Below are 12872 nucleotides of genomic sequence, written 5' to 3'. Positions count from 1 at the left end.
TGACTATGATGTTATATGGCATTAACAAACAAAGAACTTGTATGTAGTCATACATATTTATATTTGTATTTTGTAATAGCCGAGTCATTTTCATTAGATGACATATAATGAAAGTAAAAACAGGAAAGAAAGCATAATTTGTCTTTAAGGTTTATACATTTTACTTACAGGACACCTACATTTAATGTTGTAAAAAAAAAACTATAAATCTGATATGCAACATGCATAGAAACATAGTTGCTTTTTAAAGTTCTTATAATCCACATAGTCGATTATTACATGATACATACATATTTCTTTTTGATGTCATGTATAAAAAGAATGAGAAGGGGGCCACTTTCAGGACAATCTCATATAAAGGACTTATGAGTCTTATAAGATGCTAAATATATGTGAAATATACTATAATAGACATCTAAGTTTCTGATAAGTTTTCTCTAGTTCTTTTCCATATGGGAAGGACATAAAAAGTTGTCCAGTGCTGAACAGGATCCCTTTTCTTTTTTTCTTTTGATCAAGGAAATTAAGAAAAAATGATGGCAAGTTGTCTAGATGTATTACATCTATTTGGTGGATTTGGATTGGGTTGATGAATCTGCCTGTTTTCCAGCTCCAACCGGTCAAACCTCACAGAAACAGAAGAAAACCTTTCATTCAATTTGTTAAAAATTGTCCTGGCGTAAAAAATACTTTACATTTGAGACTCGTCTCACTCAGGTAAGACACAACTGTATCTGGATTCAGATGTTACCTTCTTCTTTAAAAAATAGTCTTTCTTCGCAGGTCACCCGGTTTGTTAAGTGCTGCAAGGTTTCAGTGGTATTTGTAATTCCTTAAGCAAGTCCCCTGTTTTCTCCTTACTCTGCCGTCAACAAGAAACACACTTGATAAAAGGAAGTGAACTTTTTAGCAGCACTCACTGGAAGAACACACCAACACACACATTGGGTTGACACAATTTACTGATTTCATTTATTAGTGTCTCTAATCTTCCCTTTTGACCCCAAAAAGACATTTTCAGAGAATAGTTTTCATATTTTTCGTCATATTTAAAACTTCTGTACAGGATTTTAGTTTTCACAAACTTCACATCTAGGGCAGCAATATTGTTTCGTTTCTTTGAGGAAATCAAGAACGAGCATAAATGGGGGAGAACAAAAGCGTGGCAGGGTTGTGGGGGCACAGCTCATGTGGGACATGTACAGAAGCAGCTTCATCCAGATAAACTATGTATATATACAAACCATTCATACAAATTAGGATCCTAGAAGTAGAATTTCTTACATTACATTTCATGTTAGGTGAGAATAGACCCCCCCACACCCCCACCTACCACTGACAACTGAATAGTCAGAAGTTCAGTCAGTAACCAACCAGTCACCCATCAGACTCAAAACATGGCTATATGAGGAAAACACTGGTGACGGTTGGGGAGTGACGAAGGTGCAATGCACAACCCCCCAAAGACACAGGGGGGTTTAGCCCCTTCAATCCACACTCTGCAGGTTGGACCAGCTCATTTCCAAAAGCACACAGGTGAATCGGCATTGTCAACTGTTACCAGATTTTGTTAAGATCAATAAAAGTTTAGTTTTGTTTTCAGGAGAAACTGCAAAACTTAAAGATCACAGGAACGAGGGTCTGTCCATTCAAGGTTTGGTCAGAAAGGTGGAGCTGCTAAAAACATAAACACATAGAAAGAAAGAAATATTACAGTGTCTGGTGTTTCAAGTGGGATGAGCCGCTTAAAGAACTCAAAAAGGTACAGAATTCACAAATTCAAACAGAACTATGCATCTGTTGCAATCTAAGCACTGCTAAGACGGGGAAAGTCGTGATGAGGATCAAAGTTCAATAGGATAGCAATCATAGTTTCAGTTAATCGTTTTAGGTTAGTTGTAGGCATCACACATTGCTATTTTCTAGGTTTGGTAACAGTAAAAGTAAGTGCTCTTTCTACAGAACTGTGAACACAGAGCCGGGGAAAAAGAATAGAGGAACGTGTTGGTACCGCTAATGCACCCGCTTCCCTGGGATGGATAGAAGCCCCAGTCTTTGAAGCACTCACATACTTTGGAGTATTCAGAAACATCAGCCTGAGGGGAAGTACGGAGTGTCACTGTGGTAGTTGTAGTCTGGACACACTTTCTGCACCAGCTTGTAGTCGGTGCTATAGAAGGAAATGAAGATGCAGATAACCTTGAAAGGTTTGGAACAAAGCCAGGACACATGGCTCTGAGTTTGCTCCTGGTAGCAGGTCTTGGATGGATCGAAGTTGCAGAGTGTGTTCTTTGCACCTTTTTCTACCTTCTCATACTCTATGCGACAGTTGAAGGACTTTGAGTCCTTGGCATCTATGACCGACTGCTGTGCTGCCACATCAAACTCAACAATCTTTGTTGGTGGAACCAAGCTAACGGATACGTTGCCATGGCCCGTAGAGTTGTGGCGGAAGTAGACGCTGAAGGTGCCGTTGCCATGATCCACAATTTTACCAGTGATCAGGAGATTGAGTTTGACTGTTTTTATGTTGGAGTGGAAATCCCCCCAGCCAAACATCTTCTTGAACTTTCCTGTCTTAACCATGGGCCGCCGTTTTGTTCGTGGCCGTGAATCCTGCAGATCTGTGGAGTTCCTCAGCCAATCCCACAGGTCTTGCTCAGAATAGGGCTCCGGAGTATCATAGCGAAGGTCCAAGGCTGTGCTGTTTTCTTTGCCTTGTAAAGTCTGTGACAGCAGCCTGCTGATGGACATCTCCTTACCATTTCCTGTCCATATATGTTTTAGTGTTGATTTGGGGCTTCCTGACTTTATGATGTCCGACCTTGATGCTTGGGTACCCTCGACCTGTAGAGGAGAGCAAAACATGTCAGTCTGCTTGTTTTGTGTACCAAACAATAATATAAGTACAACAATATAAGTAATCTATTTAGAAATTGAATTATATGAATTCTGTTTTGGAATTGCATTCGCAAACTCTCACTAAAGGCAGACTTCCAACTTGGAACTCCACGTCAATGTACGTTCAAGCTACCACCTCCAATGAAAAGTCAATGTAAACGCGCATAGACACACGCTTCAAGCTTCTGCATTCAAAACGCTCGCGTTCATGTGTTGCTACGCAAGTTTCCCTTACTGTTTTCATTATGGAGGAGAATTTATATGGCTGGAATTATATGACACCAAGTCTTTCATATATCAGAATAAAGCTGTGAAAGAAAAAGCCAGCAACAAAATTCGAGAGATTTGCAACGCTCTGACATTGCGCACCAAGTCTCTGTAGGTGGAAGACATGAGCTAGTAAACAGTGAAAAAATGGAAGAAAAAAATAAAAGATGAAGAAGCCCCCGTCTAGTGTGAACACCGTGGGCTAAATGTGCGTTGAAAAGGAGCTTTCAGCGCGTTTAAAAACACGTGTCACATATCCGGTGTGAACGTTCCATAAGATCGTGCTAAAGGAAGACATAATTTCAGCTTTTACGATTCCTGTTGTTATTCTTTCCTCTTTGTTTATGTCTGGGTTTCATCAGTAGATGTGTTGCTGTGCTTTTTGGCTGCACTGAATTTAGCATATAAGGATGTAGTCAACCAGTACTGCTAATTCCTGCAAGTGGCAATCTAAAAAGCAAAGATTCTCTAAGAATTGCTGAATAATCCTCTGACTTCTCAGACTTTGAGTCAGATTGGACATCATTCAGAGACCCAACCTCTGGTTCAGAAGAAAATAATGAAATAAAAAAATCAAGGGTAAAGCCCAGATTCTGTTGTCACTACTGAGCCCCCCATCTGGCTCAGTTTTCCTGTATTCATTGGGGTGTTTGCTCTGTCATGACATGGACTGAGGACCACAAAGCCTCATAAACAAGCGAAACCATAAAGAGTTTTTAAGATGAAATCTGCTAAGGGGGAGAAAAAGCTATATAAGTGGGAGTAGAGACTAATAAAAAAAGCACAAGGATTTTTTATTACACAATTACAAAGAAAAAGCTATATTGGAAAGACTGCTCAACAACAGTACATTACCCACACAGCCCCAAACTAGGTTATGATGTCCCAGTAATTTTGATTACATTAGCAAACATTGCATTTGTGTTTGCTGACACCGTCACCCAGGTTTGTTTTCTCAGAGAAAATTTTCTTTGTAAACTTTAATAAATCTTTAAACCTCTTCAAATCTTATTGAGTATGGTTAGATTGAGTGCATCATCTCATCAGGGCAAACAAACAATAGTCTTTTTCCCCCCAGGTTTTTTCAAGATCTTATCTGGTTGTTTTTGGGTGGAAAAGTATAAGTTCTTGAAGAGCTTGATGTTATAAGACCTGTTTTGAGGTTGGGAGAACACAAAAAATAAAGTCATCTAAGGAAGGTAAAACTGCTGTTGAGATAAGAGCTGTTCAGGAGGTAAGAATGCTGCTTAAACTGAATATTGATTACCCCAAACATTAATGCTGCTCATGCCGCAGCGAACAGATCTTTGTTTAGACGAGCTGTGGTGGAGGTTCCTGACATTGATCGCCTGATTTCCGTTGAAATATGTGACAGCAAATCTATCTGTGTGCGATTTTTATATTGAGCAGTTCCAGGATCGATACTGGGAGAAAATGCAGGTATCTCTCAGCTCAATGTCAGTTGCCATGTGAGACATACTTAGAAACCGCAGCGCTTTGATCCGATCTGTCTCACTTCCGGACCAGAAAGACATTGATGCTCACTCCTACTGTGATCTGAGGGTTTTTTCAAACAAAGTTAGACATTTTCTTTTTAGACATCGCACCTTTAGTTCTTCATATGTGCAATATCATTAGTTCAGAACAGTGAAACTTGTCTGAAGACTTAGGTTTCATGTCATGTATATAAAAGGCTCTGATCAAACTTGAAAACTAATGGTCCAAACCAAATCAATTTAAAATATAACTTCAGAAATCTTTATAGAGATGATCAAATGGAAGTCCTAAAGAGAAAACGAAGTTTGGGCAGCATGTGCCATGGGGGGTTGTTGCCGTTCGTGTTGTCATGTTGCATTGACACGCCACATTTCTGAAGGATTGTGAGGATCCTTGTCATGTACATCTGTGGGTTTCAGAGAAAAACATTTTTGTTGTGTGATGTTCTAAAGTGATATGTTATTAAACCTCAGCAGATTTTATTTGGTCTTTTTGCAAAATGTTTGGCATATTTATTCTGATTTTTGTTTAAGGCTATGATGTGCTCTGATCAGCAGAACCTTTGTATTTACTTAAATGTTTTAGGTTCTCATCAGATAATGCTCAAGGTGCAACTGGAATATTTTCCGCTAAAGAAAAGAAGATATCAAAACAAAACACTGTCAGACTTCTTTACAGAATGAGAAGCACAGAGGAAAAGATCTCCTGTGGATCCTTTTCATTCATCCTTGTTTTTGGTTTCCATATGCTAAAGTTAGGAGGATGCATGACCTTTGACTGTGAAGCTGACAGGAGCATCTGATGAGTACATGCGAACGCAGTTTCAGGTTTGAAGCTGTAATTGATTGTTCTTTAAGTCTGAGAAAATGTAGATCTGGACTCAAGAGTCCAGATCTGTTCAAGTACTACCATCTGGACTTCTTTAGATTCCTAAGGACACCAGACATGGCGATGAGCCTGATGATGTCTGCATTTATTTTTCATATAAAGATAAACCAAGAAAGCTCTCCTGACATGATGGTAATCCACATCCACCCTTGCTTTGAGCCCAAATTGCGAGATTTTCACCGCTTCCATTATTTGCACCAAGTTTCTTCCACTGGTGGCAGACTTGTGCTAGTAAACAGTAAAAAAAGAAATAAAAAAAGCCCCTCGCTGCTTGTCCAGAGTGAACACAATGGGCTAAAGGTATTTTAAGTGCGTTCAAGAATGCACCACAGAATGTGGTTTGGTTGAAGTTTCAAAGATGTTCCATAGCCAGCTAAGAAGAAAGGTACCATCAAGTAGGTCCATGTGTTATCCCAGACCCCAAAAGACAGGTGGATGAGCACCTGACACTTAAGTAGCAGAAGCTGGAAGCAGGAATGGAGCGAGCGTGGACCTGCTGCATCTTTAAAGCATAAACAAAAATAAGTGAGGAACTGAAATGATGTTAGACTGACACAAAAGAATGCCATAGTTCTTGATCAGAGCATTTGTATTTCTTAGCTTTGTCTTGATGCTTTTATTTTCAAAAGTTCAATCCCCCCAATCAGCCTCTCCATATCCCTCTCTTCCTCACTGGTGGTCTCCCTCTGCCTCTGCACACTCAGGGCCAGATTTCCTCAAGGTCTGAGGATTGCATCTGTTAAATTAGCAAATTGGTGCATACAATCTATTTAGTGTGTTTTGTCTTTGATGAATTTGCAATAGAGACACTTCTGGCAGAAAGTGGGAACAATTGATTCGATTTGTATCTGTAAAATTAGATGAAATGGATAAACATAGTGCAAACAATGTGATTTATCAAACGTAAAGCAGGATTCTGGGCGCCGCTTTGCTTCTATATTTGGCATGACTCGAAAGGAAGGAGCAAACTGGCAAAGGGGGAGACAGAGCTCTGACTTCTGAATGTGCACTGTTGGCTCCTCTCCTCAGTCTCTCTTGCACTCTTCCTCCTATGCAGGCTCCTGTTCTCTAGAGACCCGCTGGTCACCTGTGCCCCATCTTCGATCCCTCTCTCTGGGGCATTATCGACCGTCATCAGCACAGATGCGCTCACCAGTGTGAGGTTCGACAGAAAACAGCGTGCCACTTGTAGGTTATAAAAGATGTTTCATTTTTTTCCAGGAGCAAGTCATCATAGATGTCCTTTCCATAAACTGGAAACTTCACATTTGCACTATATCTGGTCGAAAAAAATACTGCTAATTGCACCCCATATCAGTTGTTTAATAATATTAAGTTGATTATTCACAAATTCTAAATGAAAAAACGTGTGTAATCTATTTGTATCTGCATGCAATTTAGTGCTTTTTATTGGAGATTTGAGTAAATCAGGCCCCCAGAGTCTCTAAGTCATTGACAGATCTTCTTACTGGTGATTATGCTTTTAGCTTCACTTCAGTGGACAGCACATTCACTTACACACTCCCCAAACAGAACTCACACAGCTGTCAGTACTAGATAAATGGTAAATGGCATATACTTATATAGCGCCTTTCTTCCTACAAGGACAAAGCGCTTTACAGTCACAGACCCATTCACCCAGTCACACACACATTCACACACACATTCATACACTGACTGATACAGATAACTGCTATAGCTGCATACATCTATAGAATAATTGAGTTTGAGGCCTGAACTCTGGCTTGTGTATGGGTTTGCAGAGGTCTGTCTGCTGTAAACTCAGTCGGAACCCTCATTTTTTTAGACAGACGGGCTTTTCTCCCCGCCTCACCTCTGCAGCTGGAGGGCAGCGGCTCCACTGAAGTCATGAAGCGTGTTAAAAGACAATGTAAAACTATGTGTAAATTAGTGTTTCTGCAGACAATGATGTACACAGAACTGCAGGGGAGAGTGTTACTGATCTCCTGGCAACATAATCTCAAAGAAATGATTCTTCACTCTAACTCCTGAAAAACACAACAGATTTATTAGGAGTTGTGGAGGGATGTGTCCCTGTCCCAGAGTTTTGTGCTTCAAACTGAAATGGGAAAAAAGGGAAAAATTACAGTCCATCATTCTTCATCTAAATAGATTTCAAAATCCATGTTGACGTCTCCGAACACACTGGTGAGACCACAGCAGCTGTTTTTAATGATGCAGCAATGATGCAACAACACCCAGTCATATATATATATATATAGTCAATAGCATGAAGGCCTCGAAAAAGTTTTCTTTTAAAAATGTTTGTTTTAAAAAAAACACAACTATGACACATAATTGACAAGGTCCTTTAAATTTAAATGTCCAAAATGTGTCATTGTGAATATTTTGCTACCCCAGCCAATAAAAATCAAGAAATATAAATAAATACAAACTACTGTTAATTACTTCTACAATCTAGCCACATGGGTTGCAAGCCAGTTACTTCTGTGCCAGTCCCAAGACCGGATAAATAGAGAGGGTTGCATCAGGAAGGGCATCCGGCGTAAAAATTGCCAAAATAACCATGCGAATCATCCACAACACTTTAGACAAGATAGAGTGAGGTGGAAAAAGGATGATTCGCTGTGGCGACCCCTGATGGGAAAAGCCAAAAGAGAAAGAAGACATAAGAAGATATCTGCAGAGTATGTATTCTACATTTTGCAGAGACTTTATGACTGTGCATCTTTAAATGAGCAAGCAGAATTCCAAAAAAATGAAAGTGATGGAGGTTTTAAAGTATTTTGATGACTTGGTTTTTTAAAAAAATAATTCTAAGACTTCGGAATTTGGACAGTCCCTACTGGAAAGAGGAATGAAGGATGCTGTTTTGACCTTGAACTGTATTTTCTTCTTAGATTTATAGATTTTATTTTACCTATGCACTTTTAATCCATGTTGTAAAACACAAAAACAGTTGATTTAAAAAAAAATTAAGTCTGCTGTTAAAAAAAGCTAAATGTACTACTCTGAATTGTGTTTTTTGTACAGTTTCAGGTCTGTAAATGTAAAATGTAAACTGTAAAATGATTAATAAAATAAAATGTAATAAAATGAAAAGAAAACTGTTAAAAAAAAATGAAGCTGGGGTTGTCCTAAAAATTATTTACAGCATTGCCACAGAAATTGTTTAGAATGTAAGTTACTCCAGTAAATTGTAAAGTGATAATAAATATTTAAAAAGGCTCACAACTGCTAAGGATTTAATTGTTCCACTTTTATTTGTTAAAACAAAAAAACAAACAAACCGCACTTCGGGACCGCATGTCGGCGAGTCTTACGTAACTTACATTAACCTAATCCAAACCATGTCATTTGAAGACGTAACTATTGTTGTTAACGACTGTCTTAACGTCTTTTAAAAGAACGGTAATGCTGCCCAGACGCTGATCCATTTCGCACATGCAATCGGTGCGGATTGGATACCTACACCTGCCTTTGTTTGCAACTGTGATCAGATTTGTTGAAGAATGGAGAAGTGCATGTATAATGGATGTCATGCCTCCGGGCCCCCCAAGGAGACGTGCCCGACAGTTTGAGAACATACAAAGTGAATGATCCTTTATTTCATTTATTTATACTTCGTATAAAGGATCATTCACTTTGTACATGTCTTCCTGGCGGGGATTCTTTCTCAAATATTTCCCAGGCAACAGTGCTCAGTACGACTGGCTGAGAGATCCATTTAACGCGGCAGCAGCACCTGCTGATTTGAGCTCTGCAGAGGAGGATCAGTTCATTGAAATCACATCATACTCCACCCTGAGGATAAAGTTTACACTTACTAAATTCTGGCTGGGTGTGGAGAGGGAGCATCCACCCATGGGGCAGGAGGCCCTGGGCATTCTGCTTCCGTTCTACGTCCTATCTTTGTGAGATTTTAGGCTTTTCTGCTGCTACCACTTTGAAAACAAAGAACAGAGCTAGGCTCAATATTGAGAGTTGCAGTAACAAACCTGCATCCTGGTTTTGAAAAGATGTGTAGCACAAAGCAGGCACATTGCAGCCATTAACACAACTTTTTATTTTATATTGTTCTTACAAAGTGAATGCTCCTTTATTTAATTTTTTTCTAGTCTATATATGATTTTGATATACTATTAAAGTTTCGCATATTTGGCTTACTTTGTCACAGTTTTTTCGCAGTGGGGGGTGTGGAGGGGAATCAACATTTTTTCTCTTTCCTAAGAGAAAGAAGTTTAAGAACCACCACTCCAAGTGATCACATCCAAGCAAAGTTTTTTTTTTCTAGTTTTTTAAAGCTATCTTCTAATATCTAGTGGCTCACATACAAAAGACTACACAATGTTTGGGGCAAAAATGGGATTGGAATTCCCAAACAAGTTTTTTATAAAAAGAATCGGGAAAGTTCCTAATTTCTCCCTGTAATTAACTTGTCGCTTTGCACTGAACAAACAGGTGTTATTGATGAGTCTGGGTTCGGGCCTGGGGCTTCACGGTCACTCCATAAATCAAAGCGTAAGTTTTGCCTCGTGACCCGCATTGTTTTATAACCTGAACAGGCAGAGAAGGAATCAGCCTTTCTGCTCCCATCATGCTCCACACACCGCAATCAACCACAGTGAACATTTGTATTTTTTGGTGTGGCGTCTTACTCGACTGCTAAGTCCACTGTATAGAACATGTTACTATTTGTAGCGATGAAGGGGACTTTTCCAGTTTTAGAGGCACAAATAACGAATTCATTAATTTAGTCACAGCAGTTTACAACACAATCATGTCCCAAAGTGCTCCACAAAAATTAATGCATACATGTAGGTGTGTGTATACATGTGCGTGTATGTGTGTAATATGATGGTTGATTCAAAAGCCAGCGTTCACCCGCTTATATCTCAACCTGAGTACGTCCAGCAGAAGCTGGTTTGAAGGCTGTGAAACTCTGACATCACAACAAGCACATAAAATCACTGACCTGAGCTTTTGAGCTGCTCAAGCCAGTGCAGAGAACAGAGTGCTGAGCTCTTGTGTTGACGTGTCTGATCAAAGTTGCTATGTTCTACAGACGGCTGACACTATGTTAACATCAGGTATGTGACGCACGCTAAACGTGCAATCTTAAACACACGTTTACCCCACTGTGTTCACACTGAACAAGGTGGGGGCATCTTCTTTTTGTTCTTTTGCTACTGTTTACTCGTGCATGTCTGCCACCTACGGTAGGATATAATATAGTTCCGGCCTGACACAAATTGCCATAATTAATTTTTTCTTTATGATGAATTTTCAAACAGGTACGCCATCCACTCGTTGCTACTAAATCTGAGTCCCTGATTGGTCAAAGTTCGACATGGTTTACCTTTTAACTTGCATTCACTGGCTATGCGTTTTGTACATAGAGCCCGAAAAACGCCATAGATACTTTCGTAGCGACGCGTGTACATGAGAGTTTTGAACGGAGAAGCCCATAACACAAGTTTACGTGCATTTACATAGAATTTTCATTGGAAGTGAACGCTTGAACGTGCGTTGGGTGGTGTGAACATATCTTAAGAGAATGCAGAGAGACATGAACAACAGTAAGTGCTAAAATAATCTGTTTGCCTGGTAAAAAATGTCAGTGACAAAGGAAATGTTTAGCCTTGGCAAACAGGCACAAGTAATCTAATTATACAGTAAATATCTTCACATATACCAGTTCTTTCTCTCATCCCCTAACTGAGATACAGCTTTTTCCTTTCATGCATCTGCCCTTTATTTTGAAATGTAGTTTTTGAAATCAATTTTAACAACAGATAACCACTAATTTCACATTTCCTCCAAAAAGCATTACATAATATCTTTCTTTAGGTAGTTTCCATATAAATTATTTTAAATCTTCTAGTCAGCAGGAAAATACATTTTCCTATTTGAGGACCGTGGTGGAAATCAATTAATTCTGCAGACTTGTCAATTTTTTAGCAGACTCCTGGCAGGTCCAAATTAAGGTTCTATTAGTTGTCACACACATCGGTGTGCAGAATTTGTTCTCCGCCAAGTTTTCTTTTTGAAACTATCCTGCATGATGTAGCACAAAAGAAGCTTGGGGGTTTTGTTGGTAGTTTTCAAAGAACTTCTGTCTGAAAAATAAACTGCATCCACTGCTGCCAGGCACACATATTCTTTGGGAACTAGAAATGACTAATGTCATTTACAGACAAACTCACGTCTACGTCAACTTGACTAATCCAAAAAGTCAAGGTTTTCCCGACATAGTAGAACAACAGACACATTTATACATTTCCCAGTTGAAAACTGAAATAACTAACCCTTCTGGTGCAGCACTGACCCCCCCCCCCCCCCCCCCCCCCCCAACACCACCTCCATAACCCCTCATCACAGTCTGAGATTTCCTGGCATGAGAAGTTCAGAACATTCTTAGAGGATGGGGGGGGGGGGGGGTTACAAAGTCTTAAGTCATCCTGAAGATGAAAGCAAATGTAGAGTTTAACATTTGCTGCAAATATATAATATAAACATTTCTCAAAGTTTGTTATCAAAAAGTACCAAAATATAAATGTGGGCCCTTTTTTATGCAGCTGTAATTTGTCTAAAAGCCACACAAATCTCAACTGGCTTCAGATCAAAACACTGAGGCTTTTTCTGGTTGGATAGTTTTGTCAGAAGCTGCTCTGAAGTTGTGAAATCGTGCATTTTAAAGGGCAGAAGGCTTAGAGGGCAGCACAGTCTCAGCTGCTTGTTCTTTAACACATTCTGGAGTTCATGATATCAAAACATTTTTCATCTTTTGTAAAGCTTAGGATAAAAGTACTAATGTTACAAAACAGGATTACATTTACTATATTTTGGATTAAAACAGCATATTTTTTAGACTTGTTTAAAGCAGTGTTTTTCAACAAGTGTGCCGCGGCACACTAGTGTGCCGTGGGAGATGGTCAAGTGTGCCGTGGAAAATTGCCCTCATTAATTGATCTAAAAACATTTCCCATCTCCAGGAAATCAGCTCTTTGTTCATCCAAACAGGTCCTGATAAAACACTGAGGAGTTAGGAATATGAAAGATCATAAAATACTTTTTTCTTTGTGTTTATTTGATTCTATTAAAGACATTTTTATAAGAATGACGGTAACGCGATTTAGCTGCAGCTATAACTGTTTTCTGAAAAGTCCCGCAGCTTTTACTGTCTCCACGACTCCACCAATCATTCTTGAAGGCTTAATCACATGTCATCAGTCTGACCAATCAGAAGTGTTTAAAGTATTCACTTCCTTGTTCCAATTTAGCTCATAACTCACTCAGTTCCAACAAAAACACCAGCTAAAGCTCGTCTTTAGCGG

The 12872-nt window shown here is 39.3% G+C and overlaps 1 protein-coding gene across 2 annotated transcripts in view; it reads right to left on the bottom strand.

The window, feature by feature from the left end:
* Nucleotides 1-944: 944 nt before the first annotated feature.
* nxph1 (neurexophilin 1) overlaps nt 945-12872 on the bottom strand; it is a 45530-nt gene continuing 33602 nt past the window's right edge. For both annotated transcript variants that reach the window (XM_004074159.5, XM_020707282.2), the window contains exon 2: nt 945-2847. In XM_004074159.5, the coding sequence (XP_004074207.1) occupies nt 2092-2847 (756 nt within the window). In that variant the 3' untranslated portion in view covers nt 945-2091. The remainder of the gene's footprint in view (nt 2848-12872) is intronic.

The sequence above is a fragment of the Oryzias latipes genome, chromosome 11 (genome assembly GCF_053564925.1).
Source record: "Oryzias latipes strain Hd-rR chromosome 11, Olatipes_Hd-rR_3.1".
NCBI classification, from domain to species: domain Eukaryota; kingdom Metazoa; phylum Chordata; class Actinopteri; order Beloniformes; family Adrianichthyidae; genus Oryzias; species Oryzias latipes.
This window is presented reverse-complemented; position numbering and strand designations above follow the sequence as displayed.